This window comes from Mus caroli, chromosome 7, assembly GCF_900094665.2.
Source record: "Mus caroli chromosome 7, CAROLI_EIJ_v1.1, whole genome shotgun sequence".
NCBI lineage: Eukaryota > Metazoa > Chordata > Mammalia > Rodentia > Muridae > Mus > Mus caroli.
The window spans coordinates 24534319-24562218 of record NC_034576.1 but is presented as its reverse complement, the minus strand read 5'-3'; the positions used below and the strand labels follow the sequence as shown (position 1 = coordinate 24562218).

Here is a 27900-nt window from a genome sequence, read left to right as displayed (position 1 = left end):
CCACCTGGGGCTAGAAAGGAGTGTGTAAGTAGTACTTGAGGAACAAGCCAGCAGCCCACATGTGTGTTAAACAGCTTTAATCTCGGTCATTGCGGCTTCTCGGCACAGTAAGAAATATTGCACATGATCAACATGTTTTGTTCTGGGAATGGGGACAATGGTAGGGGGAATCACCTTCTTAGAAAGTACAACCCAAGTTGGGAGGGCAGAGGGTGGGGAGAATCCTCCCCATGCCTGTGGCAAAGTGCAGGAACCCCCCACCCCAAACTAACCTGAGTCCAGCCCCTCTGGGGAAAAAGGGGGGTACATTGAACTCCCCACTACTCCACAGGCATCTTCTCCCTGTGGCCCAAGGCTCATACTACCCTCCAGCTTGCAGCCCTCACAGGAGCCATTCTGCATAAAGTACAAGTGAAAAGCTCTGAAGGTCACACACACTTCAGGTTATCTACAAGAGCTCAGTGGAGGGTATCCGCCCCTGCTGCCCCCAGCACAGGGAGGGAATATATACAAGGGAACAGGCCACATTCCACGCCGAACTGGAAAGGACAAAATGGCTTCCTGGGGAGGCGGTAACTATCCCACTGTCTGGCCCCCAATTCCTGCCATCTATATACTGTCCATATCCTGAGGGGGGGGTACTGTGGGTCCTGGGGTCTTTTCAAGGGCCCCTCACCTGCCTGTGGCAGCTGTGGAAGGGCCAGAGGGAGGTGGTGAGGGTTGGGGAGCCCCCTCCCAGCCAGGCTGTCCAGGCCCAGGCTCTGGGGGTGGAGGCAGTGGCGGGGCAACTTGGGCAGTGCCAGAGTCCGAGCCTGGAGAGGTGGGGTCAGGGCCCCCAGCAGGGCTGGGAGTGGGGACAGGAGTAGCAGCCATGCCAGTAGGGGGTGGTCCAGGGAGGGGGGCTTCAGCCCCAGGGGGCTGCTCTGTGGGAGTGGCTGCCTGCATGATCTTCTGGCGGACCTCTCGGATCTTTAATTGCAGACACACCTTGGATGGGAAGATGTCTGCGTAGCGGGCCTGGAAGGCTGCTGTGGCCTGGGCTGGGGACAGAAAGAAAGTAAGATAAGTGGGCAAGTCCTTATCTGAGTGATTCCCAAGAGTATCCGCCTTCCTGACCTGATGGGAAAAAGCCATGGTCCTGGAAGAGCTGCATGACCAGGGCCCGCCGTTGGTCCAGGGTGCGCCGCAGTGATGAGTAGGGCACCTTCTCATACTCCAGCTCCCCGAGCACATCCTCTGTCTCAGTACCTGCACAGGCAGTTCAGTCAGGGCTGCAGCGGAGACCCCACACATACTTCCTGCCGCCATCCAGATGCCCACCAAGTCTTGCCAACTCTGTCTCTATGGGGATCAGCCTTGAAGGAGCCTCCCCCACTATACTCATGACATCACCACTCCTGAAAGCCCAGTCTCCTAAACACTGGCACCTGTGCGGTCAAAGGTGAAGATGTCCCCCTCGCACTTGGCACTCTTGGGGGTGTTGGGCTCTGAGCTGCAGCTCGAACGTCTCCTCATCTTGCGCTTGGGTGAGGTGGGGTCTTCAGGCGCTGAGTCTAGGTCTAGTCAAACAAGCAGGCTCAGATCTAGCAGAAGTGGCCTCAGGCCTGCCCCCAACCTATTTAGGAGCCAGAGCTGCCTACCCGTGGAATTCTTCCTCTTCTTGCGGTAGGAGCCAAGGATAGCCCGAGGTGAGGTGGCCAGAGACTGCAGGGTGGGTGAGGGCAGCACCTCCTCTGGTCTAAACTCCGGCAGCTCAGCAAACCGCTCTTCAAAGTCCACTTCTGACAGGACCCTGCTGGGGGGCCAGCAGAGTCACCTCTTTTGTCTCTGCCTGTAGCTGCCCCTTCTCCCAACCAGCCCTAGGCACTCTGCCAAGATCCCAGCCCCTGCTCACTTGTCCACAGAGTCAAAGGTCTTCTTCAGGGGTGGGGGCCGCACCTTCATCTTCTTGCCAGAACTAGTCACTTCCTTGCGCTCGGGTGTGTCCCCAGCTGCCCTCCCACTACTGCCCTCGCTGCTGCCACTGCTGCTTCCACTGGGGCCTGTGGCTGGAGCCGGGCTGGGAGGGGTAGGAGGCTCCCCACGACTCTCCAGGCCCAGCCCAGGAACTCGCCAGTCTGAAGATGAGCTGGGGAATTTGCTGGCCTGAGGTGGGGACAGGCAAGATCACTGAGCTTAGATGTGCCAGGGTTAAAAGAGACTCGAGTGGGGTAGGGGAGATCATGAGCCAATAGCCAGGAACAAGATTAAGAGAGAGAGAAGATGAGACAAACCCTTGGCCTCTGAAGGCCAGGATACCCAGAATACAGATCTCAAATAGAATGGAATGGGTACAGCAGACAGGTAGGAGATACACACAGACATGGTGGAAGGAAAAGACCAAGTGGCAAGAAGAGAGACCAGCATTAAGAGTCCCACAGTCAGCTAGATACTTACAGTCTCAGGGCCTTTAGTGCCAGGTCGCTCCTCAGCAGGCAAGGGGGGTGGGGGACTGCTCCGGGCAGTGGGAGGCCAGGTCTCTGTGGGGGGTGGGGGAGCTGGGGGTGTGGGCTGCCCCTCAAGTTCTGATTCTGGGGCAGCTGGCTCTCGGGCTACGCCAGCATCTGAAGACTGTCGGGGTGTAGGTCCAGGCCGCCCAGTAGTACCCGATTCAAACGAGCCCACAGGAATGCTGGCAATGGCTGCCTTTACTTTCTGGGGAGCTTTGGGGCTGGGCCGCTGAGCTTTGGGAGCCACTAAGCTGTAGGTCATGGAGCCTGCTGGTAAAGGAAAGAGTGTCTACTGAGCCAGGCCCACTCAAGCTCATTCCCTGCCTTTCCCAGCTTGCGCAAACCCTGCCCCTGAGCTGCCCTGACACCTACCTGTGGCGCTAGGGAAAGGACTAGTAGGGGCTGGAGTGGCAGTGGCAGAGGCTGGTGGGCCCTTGGGCAGAATGGTAGCAGCAGGTGGGGTGGTACTGGTGGCTACAGTGTAGACCAGGCTTGGCGGAGCTTGGGAAGGTGGGCCCAGGGGTGCTGAAGTGGGTGCAGGGCTGCCAGGGTAAAATGCTGTTATGACAGGACCTCCAGAGGCTGTACAGGCAGGAGGTAACTGGGGACTAGGCACAGGTGACACGCCCACCTGGCCAGGAGCCAGCAAAGGAGCTTGGCCTGCTGGGAGGAAGACAGAAGGGGCAGGGAACCAAGTTAGGATCTGGAGCTATCTCAACCCCACCCCAAATCCCCAGGCCACTTCTCACCTGAGAGCAGAGGCTGTACAAAGGCAGGACCACTGGGCCCCAACGATGTGAAGCCCAGAGCTACAGAGCTGGTGGGCCCATATGAGGTCACTGTTCCAGTCTGACTGCATGCAGAACTGGTGCCTAGAGGCAGAGTGTGCCCACCTGCTGACTGTACATAGGTGATTCTGCCACAGGAGACGAAAGGGGAGGAGTGAAGTGAGGCGAGGTGGGCTGGCCCTACTCCACCCCTGGTCTGGCCTGGAGTGAGGAAAGAGGCTTAACTGGACTCACCTTGTGGAAGAGGGCAACAGGACCTTCTGAGGCTGTGATGTGGGTCCGGGCATTGTAGCTGGGCTCAGGGGTGGTACCAGGCCACTAGGGGTGCTCACAGGCACAGGAGTCAGCTGGATAATCTGTGGATGAAAGTGCCCACAGACTAGGGTAAGCTATGGCCTAGAAGGCAGGGAGGGCTGAGGCCTACACTATAGGCCAGGCAAGAGCAGAGGTCTGAGCCGGAGATAAGCCAGTTCAGAGACTGTGAGAGGAGGAGAATCTAGATGAGGGACAGGTAGAGACACTCATCACTGAGAGAGTAGGCTGTACAGAACCATTAGGAGAAAGAGGCAGTTACTCTGAGCATTGCTGAGCCTACCTGTTCTTCCAAGTTGTAACTAAAATGTTAATGTTTCCTTTTCACATCTCTTCCCAACTCCTAAGCATATCCCTAAGAAAGCCCTGACACTCTGGGCTTTCTCTGAACATCCCCAACATTTTTTAAAATGTCCAGTGTTTTGCCTGCATGTGTGTATGTGCACTGTGTGTATGCAGTGCCTGCAGAGGCCACAAGAGGTCATCTGATCCCCTGGAACTGGAGTGACAGATGGCTGTGCACCTCCAGGTGGTAACATGGTGCTGAGAATCTAGGTCCTCTGCAAGAACTGCTCTCCCCCTCATCCACGCACCCTTTTTGAAACAGTGTCTTCCCTGGTGGACCTCATTACATAGAAATCCTTAACCTCACGCAGAAATCCACTTGCCTATCTCCTAAGCACTAAGTGGGTAATGCCACCGTGCCCAGCCCCAACTCATTTTCTACAGCAGCTTACAGACTTCCATTGCTAACCCTCACTCAGAAAGGCACGACCTTCTGTTCCCCACCCTGCCCAGCAACTACCAGGACTTACAACTTGTTTGCTCTTTTTTCTCTTAAACTCTAATAAATGTTGATACCCAAGCTTCAGATAAATACACATAAGTGAAAAAAATCACCAAGTTCCAAAGTAAAAAAGTGGAAAAGCAAACAGGGAAGGCAGACAGTGACACAGGTGGACACAAGGATGACACCCATCAGTGCGGAGAAGAGGTGAGGCCACTATCAGAGTGCCTTACCTTGCTAGGTTGTTGGGCACCATTTTGGACAGGTACTGAGAAAGGCGAGCTAACCAGGGGCAGTGGCTGACCAGCCCCTCCACCTCGAACTGACATGCTAGGGGCAGCCAGGGGGACTAGCACCTTCCCAGGCAGCAGCTGGGCTGAGCCACCTGAAGGTGTGGCCTGGACAGGAGAAACTGACTGGGCTAGAAGAGGCAACAAAAGAAAAGGTTACAAGACAGCCAAACAGGCTTGTGACCCAAATCCCTACAATGCCCAGCTCAGGCCTCACCTTTAGGGGGTGGGGCTGAGGGTACGGACTGCAGGATAGGGATGCCAGCAGTGGGTGCAGTGGCAGCCAGGACCTTGCCGTTGGTCGAGGTGCCCGGAGGGAGGGTGAAACGGATGCTGGTGGTGGGTGCAGGGCCACTGGGAGCTGCTGCCTTGGTCCCAGGGGCTGGTGCTGGGGCAGGTGCCACTTGAAGCTGCTGGGGCAGTGTGGGCAGGATGTACTGCACCTGTGTGATTCCCCCAGCCTTGCCTAGGGCACCTGGCTGCAGGATGCCCAGGGGTACTGGCCCATTGGGGCCACTCCCAGTACTTGCTCCTGAGCCTGCAGGGGTTGCACTGCCTGGGGCTCCCTGGGCAATAAACTGAACAGCAGGCGATGCAGGAGCCCCATAGCCTGGGGTGCCTACCAGCAAGTTGGTGACAGTAGCAGGTGCCTTCCCCACAGTGCCCAATAAAGGTCCAGCTACCAAATGTGGAGCTGGTGAGGTGGCTGCTGCTGCTGACTTCTTATCTGAATACACTAAACTGACACCCATTGGGGAGCCCCCAGGCACCCGGGATCCTGTGCCCATTTCAGTCCTGGCACCTGCTATGTCATTTGAAGATGCCTCAGCCCGACCAGAGGTGGGAAAGGGCTTAGAGGCAATGGGCACAGGAGTGCTGCTGACAGGCCGTACCACATTGGTGACCATGGTGGCAGCAGGGCGGCACAGAGGGGCTGCTGGAGCCCCATAAGCCAGTGGTGGGGCTGGGGCTGAGGGCACTCGTGTACCCTCCCGATCCTCCTTGCTAGGAGGCAGAACCAGTGTCTGCAGAAGGTTTCCTCCCCCACTGGGAGGTGCTGCAATGACAGAGGGGCCTGGTGCTTCAAGGCTACCAACACTTTCAGGTCTCTTGCGCCGAAAGGTGGCAGAATCCGTAGGAGGAAACCGAGTGGCCTTGGAAGGTGTTGCTGGGCCCCCAGCTCCAGGGGGTGGGGGCCGTAGTGGCACTGCTGTGCTGCCCTGACCAGACTCTTGGGTCTTAAAGGTTCCAGAGCCCAGTGAAAAGGAGGTGGAGACTGAGACTGAGGTGGAAGCAGGTGAAGAGGAGGATGATGGGGTGGGACCGTAGCCTTTGCTGAAGGCTGCAGGTGGATCCGGGGGCCCTGGAGGCTCAGGGTCCAGGGTTGGACGGCAATGGGTAAAGGAGGAGCGGATGACAGGTGAGAACACCTTACGGCCAAAGCCCTGGGTTAAGGAAAGAGAAGCCCAAGTCAGGCAGTGTAGGCAGCTGAACCCCTATCCCAGGAACCCTGCCTCCTTGTAAGCAGGCCAGCCACAAGCACCCCTGCCAGCTGAAGGCCAACTCATCCTGGACGTGACCAATTTTCCCGAGTCAGTGATCCATGCGCATTCTCTTCTAAGAGTGACAGGACAGCAGCATGTCCCAGCGCCCCCCACGCCTCACCTTGTTACCCTCTGGGTCCTCCCCAGAGCTGTCTCCACTTTCACTGTCAGTCACCCGTTCCTTGCACTTGAGATCAATGTCAGTGGTGCCAAAGCTGTCATCAGCTGAGGAGCAGAGGGAACAGTGTGAGGAAGGGACTGAGTACAGAGTGACCCAGGAGGAAATAGTCTAAAATAGACTCTGTGCTCTCACTTCAGCTCTGTGCCAAGCAGACAAGTGGATGGTGACCATGGTGGCAGCAGAGCGGGACAAAGGGAGCACAGAAGGCTAGTCCTGGGCTCAGGGTTATGTGCTCCGAACAAAGAAGAACCTGAAGCGTACACTAGGAAGAGCATCTAGTGCTCTGCTAATGACATCCATATCCTTGGGTTTCCTGCATGGCTGGGAGCTTCCATGGCTGAAGTATACCCAACAGTATCCAGTCACAAACGTGGAAAAAAAAACTACAGGAGCCCAGGGACCACCTACCCACTGAGCCTTTGCCTACAGGGCCCCCACCAGGATTGTGAGCCACCCTACTCACCAATGACATCATCATCCCCTTCTTCCTCACAGATGACCATCCGCTCCTCATCACTGGTCATGTCCTCACTGGCTGCACGCTGGGAACGAGAGGCTCGGGAGGGCAACAGTGGAGGCCGCCCACTAGTGGCCAAGGTACCTCCTTCACCAGGAGCTGCAAAAGATCCTGGAGCACCATACTGGGGGGAAGGCTTTGGGCCGGAGTATGATGCGGGGCCAGAAACCATCTGTGGGACAGGTGGCAGGGAGAGTTTAGGTGGGTCTGCTGCCCTATGCAGCCCTCCCTGCCCCACCTCCCTGGTGACCTGAGACTCGAACCTGGGTCAGTTCTTGTAGTGCTTGGCTGTCTACTTCCCCACCATCAAGACTGTGCACCCCACTGTGGGAGAAGGCTCTGGGTCGGGCTGAGCCAGGTCCCCCAACTGCGTGTAGCCGTTCTGCTCCACAGGGGCCACTCCCTGGAACCTTGGTGTCCGAGCTCAAAAGTGTCTGGGCAGCAACCGACAGGAGCTCAGAAGACACTGCAAAGCAGAAGGTGCCCCAGCTGTAACAGTCAGGAAGCCTCCAACAAGCACCTGAACTGGCACCTGAACCTTCCACAGGTGTCTCTAGGTCTGAGCACAGCAGGCCGGAGTTCCTCAGCCACTTGGTAGAAGTGAGACACCAGTCTCCAGTCCAACATGCCAACATGCCCCAAGCTTCTGTCCTGTGGGCCTGCAGGGAGTAAGCCCATGCCCAGAAGCAGACATTCTGAGTATGCAGAGCCTGCACATTGGTCCATGAGGCTGTTTAGTTAACCACTGGCCTGTCTGAGCCTTAGTGTTCCTAGATGAGAGAAGCAGTAAGATCCCCACTTTTGTAGAAAGCTATATCCACAGTATTGTACCCTCTAAGTCCCCCGAATCTCCTAGAGGCAGCCGATCCAGGGTATTGTGAATGGCAGCGACTCTAACTGTGGTCTTGGGGAGCCGACCAAGGTAGAGTTTAAATCATGGCTATGGTGCCATGACTTTAATCAAGTAACTTGGTCTCTCCGAGGCTAACTCCTCACTGGGAAAAGGGGTCTGATTTCTGAGTTTGTAGTAAGTGCTCAGTAAACGGCAGGAGGTAACAACTTGTCTTTGGGTTCCTTATCTGCATCTCCCTGGCTCATTCACATAAATCAACTGCCAGTTCTTTTGCGGACGAGTCCTCAAAAGCAACAAAGAAGAGAAATTGAGCAAGCAAGGGGAAGGCTGGCAGCCCTCAAGGGGAGGTGGCAGGGGGAGAGCCAAGGAGCTGACTAACCCCCAGGGGCAGCAGCAGTTCCCGTCTCCGACATGCTCCGTTCCCGCGTCTCCTTGTGCCCTCCTGCCAGACCCAGGCTCGCAGGCTTGGCCTCTGAGCTGGACTTCTTTCGGTCCTTGTTGCACCATTTCCAATCTGGGTGGGCCTTGAAGTGGGCCTCTTTCACCTGGCAGGAAAGGGCAGGGCAACCCTTCACTCACCGCCCCCCCAGAGAACACTGGGGAGAACCAAGGAGAGGAAAGATTACCTGGAAGGCCAGGTCGTGGTATTTCTGCTTCTCCTTGGGCCCCAGGGCGTACCACCACTCGCCCAGGATCTTGCTGACAGTCCGGTTGTCCTGGTTGGGGTGCCGCTGGTGGACCAAGGCCCGGTGCCGCTTGCTGAAGATCATGAAGGCATTCATGGGCCGACGGATATGGTCCTTCTCCCGCTGTAGTTAACACAGCCCAGAGGACAGTTAGGACTAGGTTTGGGGCTGGCTTGGGTGGCCACAGCAGGGCAGAACTAAGGTATAAAGAAAGCACCTTGTTAGGACTTCGTCCATCCTTTTCAGAAGATGAGTCTCGTTCCTTGGGCAAGGCACTCAGAGACTGGGTGCGGCGCTTTCCAGGTGGCAGAGGCAGCTGAATCTCAGGAGACATGATGGAGAGGAAGCTGTGGGGACCATCAGGAACAATGAAGAGCAGGAGTCTAAGACTCTGCACCCCTGCCCCAGCTGCCCCAGCCCATACCAGGCCCTGGAGTACTCACGCATCATCATGATCACTCTCGGTCTCACTGTCCAGCCGGGGCTCTCCTGGAGGGCCAGGAGCCTCCTCCTCAGTGGTGGGAGGGAGACTTTTACCAGGGTCCACACCACCCAAAGTAAGTGGAGGTCCAGGCCCTGGGCTCTCAGGGCACACTGCTCCAGGGGGCCGTCCAGGGTCAGCACCCCCCGTCCCTCCTGGTGGCTGCTCATGAGCAACAGCAGCAGACTCAGCAGGTTCTAGGATCAGAGCAGTTAGTCAGAGGACTCCAGGGCTATCTGGACCCCCATCCCCACATTCCCATAGTCCCTACCCCTTACCTTTGCTCTGGTTGGAGGCCACAGGGTGGCTGGCAGGTTGCTGGGCCTCACTAGGCTGCACAGAGGGGTCGGGCTGGCTGGGTGCCAGGAAGGGGACTAAGGAGTGCCAGGGGAACACAGCCACAGAACGAGGTTCGACATTTGTCCACACTGTAGGAAGGAGCCATGTAAGCTGAGCACCAGGAGAGCTTGGCCCTGACCTACACAAATCAGGCTCCTCATCCCAACCTGTGTGAAGTGGCTCCACCCAAGCTTCAGAACCCATCCCGTGGGCCTTTCAGGCCATCAGTAAAACGTCATTCAAGAAAAGAAAAGAAAAGAAAAGAAAAGAAAAGAAAAGAAAAGAAAAGAAAAGAAAAGAAAAGAGAAGGAAAGGAAAGAAAAGAGAAAAGAAAAACAACCCTAAAAGAAAGCACCCCAGGAAAGAGAACTAGTACTCATGTCCCACTCCTCCCTCCCAACCTCCACCAGCCCTGCCACCAGGGACCAAGCCAGAGGAACTGGCTCTTGCCACAAACCAGGTCACTCTCAGCTGCCATTCCCCACACTGATGTCCTAAGACCTTTACAAGGCTGGACACTCCTCCCAACAGCCATGTCATCACGGTCTCAGCAAATGTGCTGCCTCCTGACACAGCCTCACCTTGGCCTCACACTCCCCTCTCTTCTACTCCTGAGTTCTATCTCCCCTCCCTGCCTCTTAAAACAGTCCCATAGCGAGTAACAACCTCCTTGCCTTTAACCCCCAACAACCACTCTCCAGAGGGCCAGACATGCCCCCTCCTAGGTGGAGTCCAGGTGGCTCTCCTCTTTGTCTCCTGAACAGACTCCAACACCCAGTAAGAAGCTTCCAGCACTGTAAACCACTGGGCTTATCTCATGCCCAGTGCCCAGTTTTCTTGCCCAGAAAGATGGGAGGGTGTGGTAAACACCTCAGAAAAAAGAGCAGAGGGACAATGGGACAGAACTGTTATAAGCAGGGCAGAGCAAGCTCAAGTACCCGGTGTTTTCCTTGAGGTGATGGACAGGAAGATAATTCCCTCACCAGTGGACTTTTGGAAGGTTAACATTCAGGCCCAGCTGCACCTGAGAACTGGCTGGGAAAGCAGGTAATCCCTGAGCTGGGACCACGCCTGCTGGAACTGAGGAACAAACCCAGGCTATCAGTGAGCTTCCCACATTGGCAGGCCGCAGGCTTCAGGGGAAGTGGAACCAGCAGAGGAGAGAGGCCCCTGCTCAGGGGGGAAGAGGGAAGGAGGGAACCGCCCTATCTCTGATATCCATCACTCCGTGACTCCCCCTGCTCCAGAGCATCCTGACCCGAGGTGACCTCACCCCAATACTTTCTGAAATCTAGTCTGGGGGAGCACTGTATGAAGAACTGGCCTCAGGACCTGATTCTGAGGGGCTGACAAAGGAAAGGAGCCCTAAAGGAAGCAGGGAAACAAAACTGGAAGGCACTCAAGATTCCTAACAGCCCTGCCCCCCCCCAGGGTCCCCAAAGCCAGCTAGACTCCAACTCCAAGACAGCCTGCAAGGCCCTGGATGTGTTTCTACCTCCAGAAAAATCTTTCTCATCAAGACTTCCTAGCTTTCGTGAAAATGGGGAGAGCGGTGAAGAGGCCAAGCAGACAATGGGGTAAAGTCCTACCCTCATCCTAGTGCACTACCGGCCAGGTGTTCCTCTCTCTCACCCTCCCAGCAAACTACACCATAAATACTGCTGCCCACAGTCCGTTCTGAGCCAACAGTGCTCACCCCACCTCCCCCGAAACCTGTCCTTAGACCACTACTCTAAGCCCCCTCCCTGTCCTTATTCTACAGCTTCCACCAGCAGGTCTCAGTCTACTCCTCCAAAGCCTGTTACTCTGTAGCCCTTACCACCAATCAGAATGGATCTGTTCCATCCCGTCACTTAAGCACCACACCTGTCTCCACGTACGCCCCACTCCTCACTCCCACCGCTTGGCTACACTCACACCTGCCATCGCTAACCACTTGGCCCCGCTAGACTCTAAACTTTCTCAGCCATCCCTTTACTCTTCCTCTACCGTGCAGGTGCTATATCCCATCACCGATACTCCGCGCTTAGCACCCCGACACCTTGACCCCTGCAGTCCCAGCGCCAGACGCTACTGACCGAACATGCCGAGGCCACGAGAGGCCGCGCCAGACGCGGGTATCAGGGGCCTGTGGGCCGAGTACATGGTCCGGAGCAGCGGGAACCCGACAGGGGATCGCACCTCCTCAGCGGCCGACACCGCTCTGCCCGTAACCCGCTCCTTGGCCGTCGCCGCTCCGGCCCGGGGGGAGCGGGAGGCCGTCGCCGCATGCCCCCCCCCCAGCCCCCTCCGGCCACCCCACGCGGGGGTCTTCGCCGGGCGCGCCTGCGCAAAGCGCCGCCTGCCTCCCGCCGCCCAGGGGGCGGGGGAGGTCAGCGAGAGTCGTCCCCGCCCCGCCCCCCGGCGCGCGCGGGGGCCGTCACGGGGCGCGCGGCTCGGGGGCCATCGGCGCCGCCCCCTCCCTTTCCCTCCTCCCTCGCAGAGTCCAGCAGGCGGGGCAGGCGGGGCGGGGCGCGGCGCGCGTGCGCGGGGGCGGCCCCCTCCCTTCTCTGCTGGCTTGCTTGCTCCCTCCCTCCCTCCCTCGAAGCTCCGGCGGGTAACGGCTCTGGCCCCGCGCGCCCGGCAGTCAGAGCCGCCGCCCCGCCTTTCCGGGCCCTGGGCCGGCGGCTGAACACCAGGTCGACCTCGGGTCCCCGGCGTATAGACGGACTAGCGTGCTAGCGTCCGCGCGCTCCAAGCGAGCCCCGCGCCGAACCACCGCCGCCTCCCCGCCCCGCCACTACTACGCGCTCCCCTCCCCCCGCAGCGTTTCCCCCCGCCCCTTCCCCGCTTCCCCCGCGGCCTTCCGCGCAAGCACTGCCCCCTGCGCTTAAGCCTATTGGCTGCTGCCGCCGCGCGCGGGTCAGGCCCCGCCGCGCCCGCCCCCATTGGTCGCCCCGAGGGAACGTCAGTCATATGCAAATAAGGACGGGGCGGGGCGGACTACGGTTGGCTCCAAGCCGGCCGGGGGCGGGCCCGCAGTAGGGTGGCAGGGAGGGCGCACTGCAGCAAAGGCAGCAAGCCAGGGGGGCGGTTCAGGGTGCTGCGCTGCAGAGGCCCGAAGTTGAGTGTCGTGCTATGTCCAGTGCGCGCGAGGAACACGCTCACTCACGGTGTGGCCGGCCTGGCGCACAGGGTCTTGCTGAAAGGACCAACGGTGACGGATAGGGCAAATCATCCCTGAGCCCTAACTCAAGTACACAGGCTCGCGCAGACTCTTCGTAGATATATTTCCATGCCACACCCATTGTCGCTTACACACCGCTACGGGCACTGCACGCCCTCTGTCTTACACCCATACAGTCACACGCGAAGACATACTTCGCACACCTGCTGGCACAGGTGTACTACCTCAAAAGTACACACGATCCTTAACTCCCTACCCACCATCGCTTTATATTCCTCACCAAAATGTACATGCCTTCATAACACTCATCAAATTTCCACCAGCCCACATGAATTAGACCAGCCTCAGCAGACATTGTTTGTCCACTATACACACACTCACTCTCACACGGCCTTCCTTCCTAAGTACCCACTCAGTACTCCCACACCAGAACACACTCACAGACTATCAAACCGACCCCACACTCCAGGGCACCACCTTTTTCAATACCCAGACCCATCAGGTATCCAAAACCCCATGGTCTTCCACCATCATCACACTATAAAGCTACCAGGCACTCTGGGCCTTCTATTTAGCAGTGTAAGGCGGAGAGTAACGCCACTGCTCACCCTCTGTTGCCCCCAGAAAAAGGACCAGGAGAAAGGAAGGGAGCTACCATTGGAGCAGCCCTGTGGTGGAAGCCTCTATATGTTATCTTGTTCACGGATGTTTCACAGCCACCTAGGAAGGGAGATCAGCCTTATGCCTAGTATTTAAGAGAGAAGATGAAGCTCAAAGAGGCTGAATAAATTATGCATGATCACACAGCCAGGGCTTTACATACTCAAGACTCCAGTTCAAGTGCTCATCATCACTCAAGGTGGACACAAGCGGGAATTCCAAAAGGCCCAGAAACAAGATCAAACAATGACAATATAGTACAGAAAGCAAGCAGCCCCCAGGCCAGGGTCTGGGGTCTCCCCCAGTAGAAGAGGAGACCTGGTTCACTGGACAGGTAACAGTTACACAAGGTTAAGTGGATCAAGAGCAGGCAATCCTCCTTTTCAACTTGTCCTGTTCACTGACAAAGCTGAAGGCAGGAGATGGCAAGAAACTGAGTCAGTTGATCCCAAGGGGACAAGCAGGTCTGTAACCCTCTGACCTCCAGAGGGCCAGTCACTTGGCTGACAGCCCAGAGGGGCTACCAAAGGGACTATTAGGTGACTGCCCCCTCCCCTTTATGCAGCCCCTGACTCAGACCCTCCATTACCTCACTGCCCTAGGGACTGCAATGTGAGGCTGAAATCAATGTGGCCCACTATCTCCCCACTGCTGCCCCTCCTCTCCCCAACCGTGAGTCTTAGTGAGTCACCTACTGACAAGTTAACCCCTTCCCCACTGCATTGTAGCCCAGGGACAGAGCTCGGAGAAGGCAGACTTCCCTGCTTCTGCTGGGTGAGAAAAAGCCAAGCACAGCACAGCACAGCACAGCAGGAAAAGAAGGCCTCACATCTGGGAAGATTGCACATCTGGTGGAACACACAGTACCCATGGAAAAAGGATAGGAAGAGGCCCTTTTCGGGGCAGGGTACAACCAAGTGGGGGCCCTGCCTGGCAGGGAGGGGCTGGAATCCGGGCGGGAAGGGCCCCCCTGCCCTGGGCACTGGGCCAGCCCTATACTTAGCTTCTATTGTTCAGGGTGGAAGAACCCTGGGTGGGGGTGGATTACGAGTGAAAGGGAAAGAGCAGATCCTATCCCCCAAACAGCTCCCCCTCTCCAGTCATACCCAACCCTAACTGGGGCCTCCCAAGTTGGAAAGGGCTGAGGGTTTCCCTAAACTGGGGCCCCAGCCCTATGTGAGAGGAGGTACACAGCCATCCTTCACTTGCCACCACAGGTACTGGGCAGGGCTATGGTGGGAGCCACCCTCTCTCTGCACCACCTCTCAACTCTACAAAAGCTTTAGCCCAAAACTAAGTAGCTCCCAACAAAACACACCATCCTGACCTGGGGACACAGAGCCCAAACACATCAACAGCCACCTGGGGTGGTGCAGGCCAAGACCTGCCCTGACGCCTGGGGCAAGCTGCCAGGGATGCTGACAGACCCAGGGACAGGCCGACTCACTCGGAACTCATGGCCCCAATTATTGAGCCCGCGAGGCACCGCGCCCTCGCCAGGCGCCCTTGGCTGCTCCCCGCCCCGGTCCGGGCTCGGCTCACCACCCCGGTGTCCCCAGCTCCCCTCACCCGCTCTCAACATACACACCCACCTACCCACCCACCCATCCCGGGAGGCGTCGGCGACGGCCAGGGTTGCCTGGGGAACAAGCCTAGGATTGGGCTGGCAAGGCTCCACAGGGATGGGGGGGGCTAAAAATAGCGCCAGGGTGAGTCAGTGTGCGCCAAGCTAGGGTAGGCAGGGAGAGAAAGGGGAAACGAGAGAGGGGAGAAGTTGGGGGGGGGTGTCTCTAGGGATTGGGAGAAAAGCAGGTTGCAGGTGGAGAGTGGGATGCGGGTTTGGGGGTGGAAAGGTGCGAGAGCAGGGAGTGGTTGTGTGCAGGCTCCGGGGCTGGGAGGGCTACTCGGCGCGAACAGTGGAAGGCGCCACCGCCCGGCGGAGGAGGGGGCGCCGCCCTGCGTTCTCCTACTCTCAGAGCGCTCACGAGATTTTCCACTAGCCGCCTGGCTCGCAGCCAGTCCCCGACAGGCCCTACAAAGCCGCTTTGTGCTTGGAAGGCGGGCGAGTGCCCGGCCGGCCTGACACCCACGCGGGCCGCGACGGGGCGCGGGCCAGCTGGCACCCAGTCTGTCTGGGATGGGGCGCGGGGGGGGGGGCACCCAGACGGAGGACCTGGCCACATAAGGGTTAACTACACTGAAGGGCGGGGGTGGGGTGAGGAAGGGAGCCTCTGCCAATCGGCGGTCGGAAGGTGCGACAGTAACCAATAGAAAGGACCGAGACCCGCTGCTAGCGTGGTGGAGGTGGTAATCTACCCCCAAGGGTGCGCGGGAATCCGCACCCATAGGTGCAGACGAGTTTGGGCGCGGTCTGTCTGTGTCCACAAAGCCCCAGGTGCACCGTTCTCCTGTCTTTTTTGCGTGCAACGGGCTTGGAGGCGGGGGAACATCTTGCTTTCAGGAGATGCCGCAACCGCCATCTGAGCCCAAGCCTGTCAGACTCCAGTTTTTCAGCCGAACTAGAGACTGAGGTTTCCTACCCGCGCCCTCGTGCGGAGCGGGAACCAGGGACGAAGTGCGGGCGGAGGAGGCGGCGCGCCGGGCTAGGGTCCAGCCGCCTGCGGTGCAGCCGCTGCCGCCGGTGGTAATGAGAGCCAGACGCCGTCGCCGCCGCTAATGCGCCTCCCTCCCGGCCACTAATGGAGTCATTAATGCCCGGGCGCCAGGGTCTTCGGGATGCACGCCCCCCCGCCCCCCGCGCATGCGTGCGTCTGCTGCCCCACCGCCAGCTGCCACGAGGCGGCAGCCTGATCCCTCTCAGTAATCCGGTGCTAAAAACTATTAAGCTTGGAGAGTTTGGGGTCTCTTACCAAGATTCATACAGGCTCAGGAAAGTTTCTTATCATCTCCCTCATGTAACGCTCTTCTATGATTCTTCCTGTCTCAGATAATCTACTGAGATCTGATCCTTAAGAGCCAACCTTCACTTTACCGTAGGCTCTAAACTGTTTCTAAGTTTTACACTTGCCCCAGCTTTTCAGCCTCCATTGCAACCAACCTCTAAGTCTGGAGCTCTGGCTAACTACGAAGAGGTCATGCATGTTCATCCTTTCTTTCACGACCTTGAACTCTGTTTATTCCACATACTTCAGCTCTATGACACCCCTACCTGAACTTTCAAGTCTACAAGAACCAGAGTTGTCCTGACCTCTGGCTTCCTCTGATACGAATACTCTTAGCTCTCCCCTGTCCCATACTTTATTTGCCTTTCCCACTCCCTTGCCTCGGGACTGCTCAGCCCTGCAGCCAGCAGAAAAATGAACTGGAATCAATACCAGTTCGTTGTTGGAGAGAAAGTGGGTATCCTAGTGGGAAGAATGTGAGTTCCACAGGGAGTCACGTTCAACCCCTTCAGTCCCTCTCGAGGACTCATTTTCCCCCCACTGATCATGGCATAGTGATACCTGGTCTTTTGAACACCAAATGTGTCCCCTGGAAGACTGGGATGGGGTATTTGGGTCATGCCCTCTAGCAGGTAGGTGGATAACATGAGACCTGCTTTCCTGCCACCCACTCTAGCCGGATCTCCTAGCTTTGCCCATATAGCCCCCATCTTCCTGCCAGTGGGGAACAGGTGTATGGTGGGTGGATGTACAAGCTAGACCCGCGGACATGTCTAAGCAGGTTACAGGGGCAATAACAAACAGTTCATTTGTAAAAGACCAAGAAGGAGCCCCAGGCCTGGGCAACCTCCCTATACTCTAAGATATGGGGAAGTGGGTGGGTGGGGGGTGGCTCAGCAGGTAAAGGCATTTGTTGTACAAACAACCAAAATTAAATTTCTTGAACCTACATAAATGTGCAAGGAGAAAACAGACTCCACAAAACTGTTTTCTGCCTCCCTCACACACTAATAATTTTAAAAAGAAAGAAAGGGGAAGGAGGTTTAGTGTTTGGCCACTGCCCTCTAGTTGAAAAAGATTAAAGATTCTGGACCCATTCAGGGGGTAAAGTAACTTGCTGCTAAGCCTTGCTACCTGAGTTCGATTCCCACAGGCCACATGATAAAGATAAAAGGACTGAACTGACTCCAACAAGTTGTCCTCTGATTTGCACAATTTCACTGTGGTACACACTGGCACACACACATGCACATTCTCTCACACCCTCTCAAATCTGTGAACATTAAGGGAGAGAGAGAGACTGACATGCACAGAATAGGGGTATGAGGCTGGGACAGAGGCAGCAAGAGTATCTAAATAATGTGAGAGAACGGAACACGGAAGGAAGCACACAGATGTGATTCCAGCACTTGAGAGGCTGAGACAGGAGGACTACGCTAAGATCAAGATCAGTCTGGCCTATAAATGAGGAAAAGTATGGGGGGAGCCCTGGGTTCAATCCCCAGTATCGCGTAAAGTGGACAGGCTCGGAGGCCCTCAAGAGACAGAGGCAGGGGAATCTATAGTTTACGTCTAGCCTGGTCTACATAGAGAGTTCAGGGACAGACAGAGATATATACAAAGAACTCCTGTCTCAAAAAAGAAAACAAAAAACAAAAAACCCAAAACAAAAAACAACCACAAAAGACTTCAAGGGCCAGCAAGAGCTATATGAAACCTTACCTCAGAAACAACAACAGCAAAATAACAAGGGCAAGGTTAAATGAAAAGGGAGGACTAGGGGAGGCCACAGCAGACACTGGACCCCCTCCCTCGATTGGGAGCCAAGACAGAAGAAGCTGGGCTGAAAGCTAGGCAGGGGCTGAAGCCCAGGTAAGGACAAAACCATGAAGGTATTAATTACACCTAGGCAGTCCCAAAACCGACAGCTGGAGGTCAGAGCAACACAGCCAAGCCATGCAGGAAGCTGGGAGCAGGCAAGAAGGTCATGCCAGCAATGGGACTGAGACATCTGGCCTCCTGGGGGGGACTCCAGGTTGGTATTGGAGGGGTGTTCCTTTCCTGGAGAACAGGCGGGAAGAGTCAAAGGGAGGTGGCAATGGCAGCTGGCTGGCCGTGCCATGATCAGAATGCAGAGAATGCCGGCAGCCTGCCCCAGCATGTCCCCCAGAGGAAGCAAATGCCTAGGGCGGGGGTGGGGGTGGAAGGGAACAGGAGCAGGCAGGCTGTCCTGGCCCACCCCCTCACACCTGCTGCCCTCTGATTGAAGGTCAGGCCCTGACATGGAAGGGCAAAAGGGGCCAGGACTGTGATCCTTTTATGCCACTAGATACTATTAGCCCTGCTTGAACTTTGGAGGCTGTAAGCCTCCAGGCACCTGCCTCCCAGAGGCTAGGGAGGGAGGCCTCTGGGAGGAAAATGAAAGGCTGCCTGCCTGCAACCCTGAGGGCAGCCCAGATACCTCAGTATGGGCGTAGTCAGGGAGTCACTGCTCAGAACCGCCAGGACAGGCGCTGGACAAGTTCTAACAACCAGGTGGCCTCCAGCAAAGGCCTCCCTTTCCTGAACCTTAGCTCTACATCTGGACAGCAGAGCTAGAAATCCTTGTTGTACAGCATCAGATGGATTTGATGAGATGGACCCTAGCCTGGGGCTAGGCACATAGTATGTGATCAATAAACGGTCATTTTACTCACAGCTATCATCATCACACTGATAGTACTTAAATGCCTGGTATATGGAGCCAGGTAGTGAGTTCAAATCCTGGCTCTCTCTCTTCTTACCTAGGTTACCTAGGTAAGTGACTTAGGACTCTCTGAGCTGCAGGCTCCTCCAGGATTTGATTGGGACGTATCAGGGTGCTGACATCCTCTGAGGGAATACCCAGTGGGGCTCACAGACATGGTATGCCAAGGAGTGCCCTGCTGGCGCCCAATAAGTTGTTCCAACTGGAGCTCTTGATAGTGAGCTCTGATAGTGAGCTTATAATCTGGAAGCTGGAAGACCTGGGTAAGGCAGAGGTGTGCCTTCCCTGCTGGGTGACAGCAGGACCTTCTAGTCAAGGCCTCAGTTTTTCCTCATCTGGACATGACAGAGAGCCCTTCCTGGGCCTGTCCTAGCAGGCTGCACATTACCTACCTACAAATGTACTGCTGCCCAGCCTGCCGAGCCTACCCACCCAGCAGTGGAGGACATGTGTGTTAAGGTTTGCATCGGTAAACAGTGGAGGCTGTGGGCACATAAGAAATAGGTACTCAGGGTAGCTAGAGACCTCCCCCTGTAGTTTACAGATCTGCCTAAACGGAAATTCCTGCTGTGCATACTTCAGAAATGGTCTGGGTCAACTACAGTAACAAATGTAAACTGTGCTGGGGAGAAAGGTTGAGGCACACAGCTCACAACCTCAGTAAATGAGCACAGGGAACAGACACAGTCCACGTCCTGGCTCTGGAGACAGGCCTACTACGATGGTGCTTTGTTAGGGGCAAGGCCTAGCTCATTTGTCGAGTGGCTCCACCCTGAGCCTAAACCACAGCAACTCCTACCCACATCCACAAACCAGACTCCTTCCTTTACCATCTCCTCTGGTCTCAGGGCTTGAACCTCCCTCCATAGTGCTGTTATGGTCACATCTCAAAACCTTCTACAGCTCCCCACTGTCCTCAAGGCCTCTGAGGCCTAACTTTTGCTCACCAATTCCACCACAAACCCCAACAACCCCCTACTTTCCAGGGGTTGTCTCTAGTCTTCTAATTATCTGCTTCTTCTACTCGATGCCTTCGCATACACTCTCCCCTCTGTCTACCTCCCTTGCCTCACTCCCATCTAGATGGTCATCAAGCAGCAAATCATGGCCCTTTCTCCAACCCCTTCCTGATTTTTCTGACTGGATCACCATCTTCTCAAGACAGGCACAGCTTTCAGACCATTGACCATCAAGCCCCAACCACTTCATATTGCTACTGTTCACACACAGCTGTCTACTGCGCCCTATCCTGAGGATAGCCAAGCTAGATTCCCAGCTGGAGGAGTGCCCAGTACCCCCCCCTCCAATCCACCTTCCACACATGAGAAAAGGGCCTGTCGAGGGTCTTAGTCTCGCCGTCTTTTACCAAGCACCAGGGCCAGCCTGCCTTTGTGTGAAGTCACTAGCCTGGCCTCAGTTTCTTCCAAGCAAACACATTCCTGGCACTCGCCTATCAGTGATGAAAAGACAAAATGAGCTAACATTTGAAAGCGTTAGCTTGGGGTGTGTGGTTGATTGCTGTGTTATGGGCTGGGTGTGAAATGTGGTAAGATAACCCTGAGCCATGCTTATCTTCTTGGAGGCCCAGTCCTCCAAGGCCCAGGAGACGTCTTCAGGACTACCACTCTGTGCTTCCATCAGCCCCACAGGGGCTGTCTTGACTGTGTTCTCAGGAGAGCCTTGCTGTTGATCCCCAGCACCCTGTAATAATGCCACACCAAATCTGAAAAGTCCCTTGCCTGGCATGTGGGGCTCTACTGGATCTGCCGGGAAAAGACCAATCTCCCCATAGCCCTCCTAGGACAAGCAGCTCATCACCCTTGAAAGCCCAGATCAAACGGCAGCCCAGCCACCTACCCTCTTACCTGTTCCGGGCCTGCCCATGATGACTTCCTTCTTGGGGGCAGGGTGGCTGGGATAGCTGCTCGGCACTAGAACTGGCAACAGGGCAGCAGGTGAAGGGTGAAAGGCCACGGGCTGGAAGGGTGAAGAAGCCAGGCCCAAGGTGGGCATCGGCTGGGCCACAGCAGTCGGTGCGGCTGGAGGCACAGTGATGGGCACAGGGGCAGGCAGAGGTGGAGGCAGGCCAGGTTTCCCGCTGGCCACCCCAGGGGGCACTGGGGTCTCACGGCAACTCCGTCCAGGCCCCCCAGCTCGTGCCTCACCGGCAGTGCCCACCTCTCCAGGGAATTTGGAAGGCAGTGGCACATCGGGGTTGCGAACAATGACAGGTGAGTCCCGCTGCACGGCAGGTACCCTTCGCACAGAGGGCCCTGGATCTGAGGTGAGTCCAGCAGGTGGGGGCAACAGCAGCAATGGTGAAGGCTGGCGGGAGCGAGAGAAGGGCACAGCGGGTGACACAGCTCGGAAGCCAGCCGGTGTGGATGGGGTAGGTGTGTGGGACACTGAGTCCACTCCAGAGTCTAAGCTGTCACTCTTGGGGAAGTCTGGGGCGGCTCCCCCACCTCCTGCTCCGGAGGCCCCCAAAGTCCCTGGATGGGGCAGCAGTTCTGTCTTCCTCCGCCCAGGGCTAATGGGCACAGTAAAGGTTAGGTTGGTCTGGAAGGTGGGTAGGATGCCAGAGGAATGGCGCTCACGAGGGGCAGGTGGCGGTGGGTGGGGGCCCAGGTCTGGTGGTGTCAGCACGCCTGCCTTAGGGGTGCTGGCGCTCAGGTGGCGGCTGCGAACAGCAGTGCGTTGGATGACAGGTGAGGCATTTATGGGGCTGAAGTTGGCAGGGCGGAAGCCAAAGAGCGGCGAGGGTGAGGGTGAGGGGGCTGGAGAGAAGGGCGACTGTGTAGAGACCGGAGAGAAGGAAGGTGTGCCTGAGCGGGAGCTGCCCAGTGACACCAACATCACAGCCGCCTCACACTCATCAAACTCGAAGCGCGACAGGTCAGCAGGCGCCACTAGGCGTGGGCGGGAGTCTCCCCGGGCTGCCACACTGCTGGCCTCACTGTCCCTCGAAGTCTCATCGCCCCAGTCAAACTCAGTGCTTCCTTCCCGGGCTGCCACACCCGCAGGCCGCCCAGTCCCACCTGGCCCACTGTCTGCCAGGCCCTCCATCTCTTTGGTTCTCATGGACAAGTGGCGCGAGCAGTACCCGCGCCGCTGGGACTCCTTCATGCAGCCATCCCGAGAGCACAGCCGGCGCCACTGCTTGCCATTGAACTTCTTTCGGATGCCATTGGGCGTGCAGACCACGTCCCCCTTCTTGTACTTCTGCTGGGCGGCTGTCAATGGCGTGCGAGCACGGGCTGCTGGTGCAGCTCCCTTCTCCAGTGAGGCCACACTGCTACTGCGGCTGCCACCCTGGCTCCCTTCCTGGCAGGGCGAAGGCTGCTCACTAGGGCGGCCTGGGCCACCAAAGGCTGGGGACTTCGGGGGTGGTGACAGGAGCTGGGGTGGAGGCAGTGGGAGCAGGACAGGGGTGCCCAGGGATGGTGGGTGCTTCTCCTCCCCCTCCTCGCAGTGAGTTCCCAGGTTGCTACCAAAGCTGATGTTGGAGACCTCAGCATCCTCAGGTTGCTTGGGCTCCACGGAAGAAGGACAAGGAGGCAAAGCGGGCCCAGGCTCAGCCTGCTCCTCCTCTGGGCCTGCAGGGTGCTTCCTCAGCAAGGCCCCGGGTTCCCAGGGGGGCCGAAGCAGGCGCAGGCTAGAGCGAGTAACCCAGACAGCCTCCTCGGGCTCACGGTGCAGTGTCTGTTGGGCTTGTGGCAGCGTGCCTGGTGGACCTGCATGGGAGCTGGGGCCAGGGCTGAGGCGGACCTTATAGGCAGCTGGTTTAGTGGCCACTTCCACCACTACACCCTCTCGGTAGGCAGCCACACCAGGTTCCACACAAGTGCAGACAGCCGTGCCCACCATCAGTGCACCTGGAGGTGGTGTGACATCCAAAACAACGTCCACACCACCACCGGGTACTCCTTCATAGAAAGTCAAGGCACGGTCCCCAGGGAACTGCACACCCAAGTCCTGGCTACGGCGCACCTGGCGCACAACAGCAGGCAGGAAGAGGCCATCACCACGCCGAGCCAGCACCCGCTGAGACCTCAGTTGCCGCAGGTCATAGCCTTCACTGGTGCCTGTAGAGGGCCAGGGGCCTGGACCACAAGCCTCAGGGGGCTCGTCCTCCAAGTCGGCTGAGTGCTCACTGGCCGTGTCAGTAGAGGAGGACCGAGTGGAGGTGGGTGGCCGAGGAGGCACACCCAGGGCACTGGCGTCCTCAGGCGTCCGCTCCCGCTCTTCAGGGGCTCCTACCACACCAACATTTCCGGTGCCATGCTCCTCCACATACTTCTTCTTCGGGGCCCGAGACTTGAATGTGGCTGTCTTGCGACTGAGTGAGGGCTCCCAGCGGCCTGCCTCCCCATCCCCCTTAGGGTCCTCAGCTAGGCCTGGAGTAGGATCATTGGGCTGCAGCTCTGGATGTGTTCCCTCAGCTCCAGGGTCCCGCTCAGCCTCCTCTTCCTCACCCTCTTCAGCCTCTTCTGGCCCTGCCTGCTCCTGTGGCTGTGCCTCCTCCTCCTCCTCTGGCTTGTCACCCTCCCCGGCCCCTCGCCGTCTCAAAGCCTTGGCCCTGGTAGCTGGTGGGGACTTGCTGCCACTGGCGGAACCTGCAAGGCCAGGGCACGCCTTCTTCATTGGCTTCATCGTCTGTCCACCTGTGAGACAGGAGAGCAGCAGGGATCATCGGAAGGGACCGTGAATACCCACAGACCCAGGGCCCCTCGGGTCTTTCTGCTTGCTGAGCCACAAGACTACCTCTAGCTCACGTGAGCTCTGGCAAGCATTCACACACAGACTGGCACCTGGCTGGGTCTCCTGAGCATATACAACCCTGACTCCCTGCTCCTTCTGCAGGGGACATGCAGTGTGCACAAACAGACTCCAGGAGTGTGAGGATCACTGAGAGTTCACACCATGGAGCAATCACACTGTCCTGAGCCCTTTGCTAAGCTGCCTACTTTTTCCACCCAACAGCCCTAAGAGGTGAGTGCTACTATGAAGCAAGGTGCAGAGAGACTGGTGCTTGGATTAGGATCATCCACATACAAAGCAGCCAGGGCAGGGGGTTCAGGGGAGGGTCGGGTCTGAACCCAGGTGCTCTAGGGCCACAGAACTGAGCTCCTAACCACTGCCCTGTGCTGCCAGTCATGTGACCCACACATCATGCTTGCTCTCACTCTCATCACATAGAAAGCACACACACAAAAGCACACAGAGACTCATACACATAAGCACCAAGCCACAGAAAGGAGGTGACACAGCTGAGATGCAAGCTTCTCTCCTCCCTCTACTCTCTCTCCACCCCTACAGGCAGTCATGCATGGCCAGGTACTGTGGGAAGGAGTAGGCAGCTCAGAGTCCCTAGGGATGCTTGCCCACTCTGCTAAGTATCCCAGGTCTGCCAGATACAACCATCTTCCCAGGTCTTGGCAGGGAGTAGGCAGGGGCACGTTTGGGGCAAGAGCTCACACCAGCACTGCCACAGGATTGTACATGAGCACACGCACGCGCACAAATGCAGCACACGTCATCACACTGTGGGACACAGAACTGCACACCCCAGGGTTTCTCTGTCCCACTACACAGGAGGGAGTCTTCCCCTTTCCCCAACAGCACCCAGAGTAATGCCTGCAAGCCCAGCCCTCACTTCTGGCCTGCATGTATCCTCACCCAGACTGAGCAGGCCGGGGCAGGGTGTCTGAAATGGCCAGCACCCTCAGGGACCCAAATATGCCCGACAGCTCCAGGTGGGGATAAGGAGGATGAGGTCAAAGACAGCAGGACAAGCCCAACAAGCCAACCTCACCCACTTCCTGAACAGTCACTCTGCCCGCCCCCTTTCAAGCTGCCCTGAGAAAAGAAGAAAAAAAAAAAAAAAAAAAAGGCAAAACAAAAGCCCTAAAACTTTACTCCAGAGTGACTTGGAAAACTTGAGAAGCCAAACATGAGTTGTCCTAGATTCCGCCAAACACAATCAGAGACCCCTCTGACGGTCTTCTGGCTGACTGTGATCCCAGATCTCATGCTCCTCCGACTTGAGGCCTTCTCCTTCTGTGGGACAATTCTGGGGTTCTCACTGGCAGACTCTGAAGGGCCTGGGATCAGCACCAAGGTGCTGTGAGGTTAGCCGACTCCACTGCCATCTCCCCACTGACCTGCTAGGGCACCATTCGGGATACTGAGATCTGGCACAAACACTGCCCAAACATAAACCTTTACACTCCACCCAGGGCCGACAAGCACACCAGCCAACATCCCTTACCCCTGTTACCTGGACTGGTCTCTCTACCCCAGAGCCAGACCTCTCTTTCTTGGGGCCTACCTTCTTCCTGTGCACCATAGCTAACTACTACCCAGGGTCCCGTGGGCCCTCACCTCCCTTTCAGAACGTGAAACTCCTGAAGCTGAGGCCACCCCATGCCCTTTAGGGTCTCATCCTCTCTATTTCTATCCACCCTCCTGACACCATCTTCCCTGCCACTCTCTCCCATCTTGTCACCACCTCTACCTTATTTCCTCAGATACTAGGCCCCCTCCTGTTACCCCCCGCTGGTCACCCCCATTTATTTATTCACCTCTTCCTCCTAGTCACTCTTCTGTCGGCCATCTCTAGACCTCCAAATCTGACACCTCTGCCCATCACCTCTCTTTATCACCCCCTCCAACTCGGTCCCCTTCCTCTCCCTGTCACCCTGATCTAATCCTGTTACCCCTCCATTCCTGTTATCAGTACTCTCCCCTAGTTGTTCCTTTTCTGTCACTCCCCACTTCCTACCACTTCTTCCACTCTGTCACCCCTTCCCACACCATTCCGCCCACCTCTTTTGCCCTGTACCCCTTCCCGTCCCTGCCACCTGTCCCCTCTCGGCCTCCAGCTCCCCTCCACCCCCACGCAGTGTCAGCCCTAGCCCCGCCCTTCACCTCGGGCTCCGCGGGGTTTCGGGGCGGGGGGCCGTGGCCCCGGCTCAGTCCGGTCCGGTCCCTCCCCGCCCCCCCTCCGGCTCTCCCTCTCGATTCTCCCTTTTTTTTTTACTCCAACACACAAAATGGTGAATGGACCTGCAACAGCTGGAGCAACCAGCCAATAAACGGCCACAACCCCGGTGACCGGCGCCAACCTAGACCAATAGATATTCGCTGTCTAGTCGGCTCCGCCTATCATCCGCAAGCGACACTTGCTACCACCAATTGCGCTCTTCCGGCAGCGCCAAGGGGCGGGGTCAAATTCCAAGACCGGCCTCCCTCCGGGACCGACACCAACCTAAGCCTACGACTGCCTGATCTGCCTAGAACTCTACCTTACAACAAGTAATGGACACCTCCTTTAACCAATTAACAGACTATTTATATGCCGAATGACAATTACAGTACCCAACCACCATCCATCTTAAGCAAGAAACCAGCCCCTGTGAGGGACAGTAACCAATAAAATGAGGGTAGGCGGGACTAAAGGATATGCCCTCCAATAAACAAGCTCGAGAGGCGTGGCCCGAGGGTTTGTTGACCAGCTGAACGCAATGCCTGCTGGGAATAGTAGTCTTCTTCTGTATCCGGCCCGTAGTCAGAAGCATAAGTCAGACTACAACTCCCATGTGACAGAGTGCATGGAGCTCCAAAGAACCCGGGCGAAGAGAAAAAGTCGGAAAGGGCAGCTCCTCCTGAGTCTCGCTGGACACTGGGAACATCTTAGACCCAGGGCCCCGACTCACCCGGATTCCTGGCTCTGGCGTCGCCAGTGGCTCCTCGCTGTGTCGGCTGTAGCGGCACGAGGGGGAGGTGCAAAGAGCAGCCAACCGACACCCGCGAGCCCCGCAGCCAATCAGCAACGGCAGGGGCGGTGCAATGACCTCACCGGTTCTACTCTCTTACCCCTCCCCCACGTGGTTGTTGGTGCTGGTAAACCAGAGTAGAGAAGTTTGGGGTAGGGGGATGGGAGGAGAACTAGTGATGTCACCTTTCCTCTGCATGATTGGCTGTCGGGTGGCCGGACTACGGCCAATCAACAGTCTAAAAAAGTCTGGCGCGGCCCCGCGGAAAGCCCTGTTGCCACCAGAAGGAGAGAGGACCTGCGGTTGTAGGGTAGCGCGCTCTGCAGTACTGGCAACCAGCGTGGCCTGTGGCCGTGATGTCAACTCCAAGACTTTTTGATTTTAGGACGGCGCACTTTTCTGATAGCACCCTCCCATCTCCAAACTTTTCTTTTGCGGCACTTCCTGGGGTTTCACACTTCATTCCGTAGGCGAATAGCCCCATGGCTTTTCACACCTGAGGAAAGATGTGTAAAAATCTTGGGGTGGGTGTCACACCGGAGGTGAGGAGAAGAGCATGTGCCACATACCCTCTGAAGCATAGACAGCTGTTGCCCCAGTGCGGAGTTTACACCAGGTGTGACTATCCCTAGCTTCAGTCTCCCCATCAGGTTTCCCTTGGATCAAAGGATAATGGAGAATGGTGTACACCTCTAATGAAGGTTTCTCTTGCATATTATGTGGATACTCAAGACTGTAATAGTGAAAAAAAAAAAAAACCAAAACACACATCTGGTCTATTGTAGTACATCTTACTGTTGGCGCTGGTTAGTTTTTAAGTTGACACAAGCACCAAATCCTGACATAGAGTGAACCCCAATTGCCTCCAAAAGATTGCCCTGTAGGCAAGTCAGTGCAGTACTATCTTAATTAGTGGTTGGTGTAGGAGGGTCCAACCCATTGTGGGTGGGTGCCACCCCTGAGAAGGTGGTCCTGGGAAGCAGACGAAACCATGGAGAGCAAGCCATTATGAAGGGTTCTTGCATGGCTTCCCCTTGAATTCTTGCCCAGAGTTCCTGCCCTGGCGTCCCTTCAGATGGGCTTGATGAACTATAAGTTGAGATAAACCCCTTCTCATTGAGCTGCTTCTAGTCATTCTGCTTTCCTTACTTTTGCACTATGAGAATGTTCTGGAATATATGGCTGCTTCACATAGGACATGCAAAAAGCGCCCATTATCTATGGCACTTACAGAGAGGCAACTTCTCGATATCTACAGGAAGTTCCTACAGTGCCGCAGACCCTCTTGGTTCCTTGTCTGCATGGAACGGGTCTCTAGTCTCAGGTGGGCAAGGAGTCGGTGGGAATTGACAGACAGACTCCACACAAGGGAGTGTGGAT

The 27900-nt window shown here is 56.8% G+C and overlaps 1 protein-coding gene across 10 annotated transcripts; it reads right to left on the bottom strand.

The window, feature by feature from the left end:
- Positions 1-48: 48 nt before the first annotated feature.
- Cic (capicua transcriptional repressor) lies at positions 49-26522 on the bottom strand. 10 transcript variants are annotated; one of them, XM_021166309.2, is made up of 21 exons: positions 26461-26522; positions 20608-23406; positions 9207-9356; positions 8891-9125; positions 8665-8794; positions 8388-8570; positions 8141-8306; positions 7172-7374; positions 6855-7080; positions 6332-6435; positions 4884-6111; positions 4610-4797; positions 3512-3633; positions 3239-3405; positions 2862-3149; positions 2437-2756; positions 1895-2145; positions 1641-1792; positions 1428-1559; positions 1117-1248; positions 49-1040 (listed from the first exon to the last, which is right to left on the bottom strand). In XM_021166309.2, the coding sequence occupies exons 2-21, from the start codon at positions 23393-23395 to the stop codon at positions 673-675; spliced, it is 7533 nt and encodes a 2510-aa protein (XP_021021968.1). In that variant the 5' UTR covers positions 23396-23406; positions 26461-26522; the 3' UTR covers positions 49-672. The 10 variants fall into 10 exon arrangements, with proteins under 10 accessions (XP_021021968.1, XP_021021970.1, XP_021021960.1 ...); XM_021166301.2 differs by having other exon boundaries at positions 63-1040; positions 1641-1795; positions 2437-2759; positions 2862-3152; XM_021166302.2 differs by lacking the exon at positions 26461-26522 and adding an exon at positions 25673-25741 and having other exon boundaries at positions 63-1040; positions 1641-1795; positions 2437-2759; positions 2862-3152.
- Between the last annotated feature and the right edge of the window lie 1378 nt (positions 26523-27900).

Excerpts from the sequence above, each read along its gene's own strand:
- Cic (XM_021166301.2), bottom strand. The coding sequence starts at position 23,395 with ATGAAGCCAATGAAGAAGGCGTGCCCTGGCCTTGCAGGTTCCGCCAGT. Across the intron at positions 8,571-8,664 it reads ATGGACGAAGTCCTAACAAG|CGGGAGAAGGACCATATCCG; the intron begins GTGCTTTCTTTA and ends TGTTAACTACAG. Across the intron at positions 3,153-3,238 it reads TGTACAGCCTCTGCTCTCAG|CAGGCCAAGCTCCTTTGCTG; the intron begins GTGAGAAGTGGC and ends TCTTCCTCCCAG.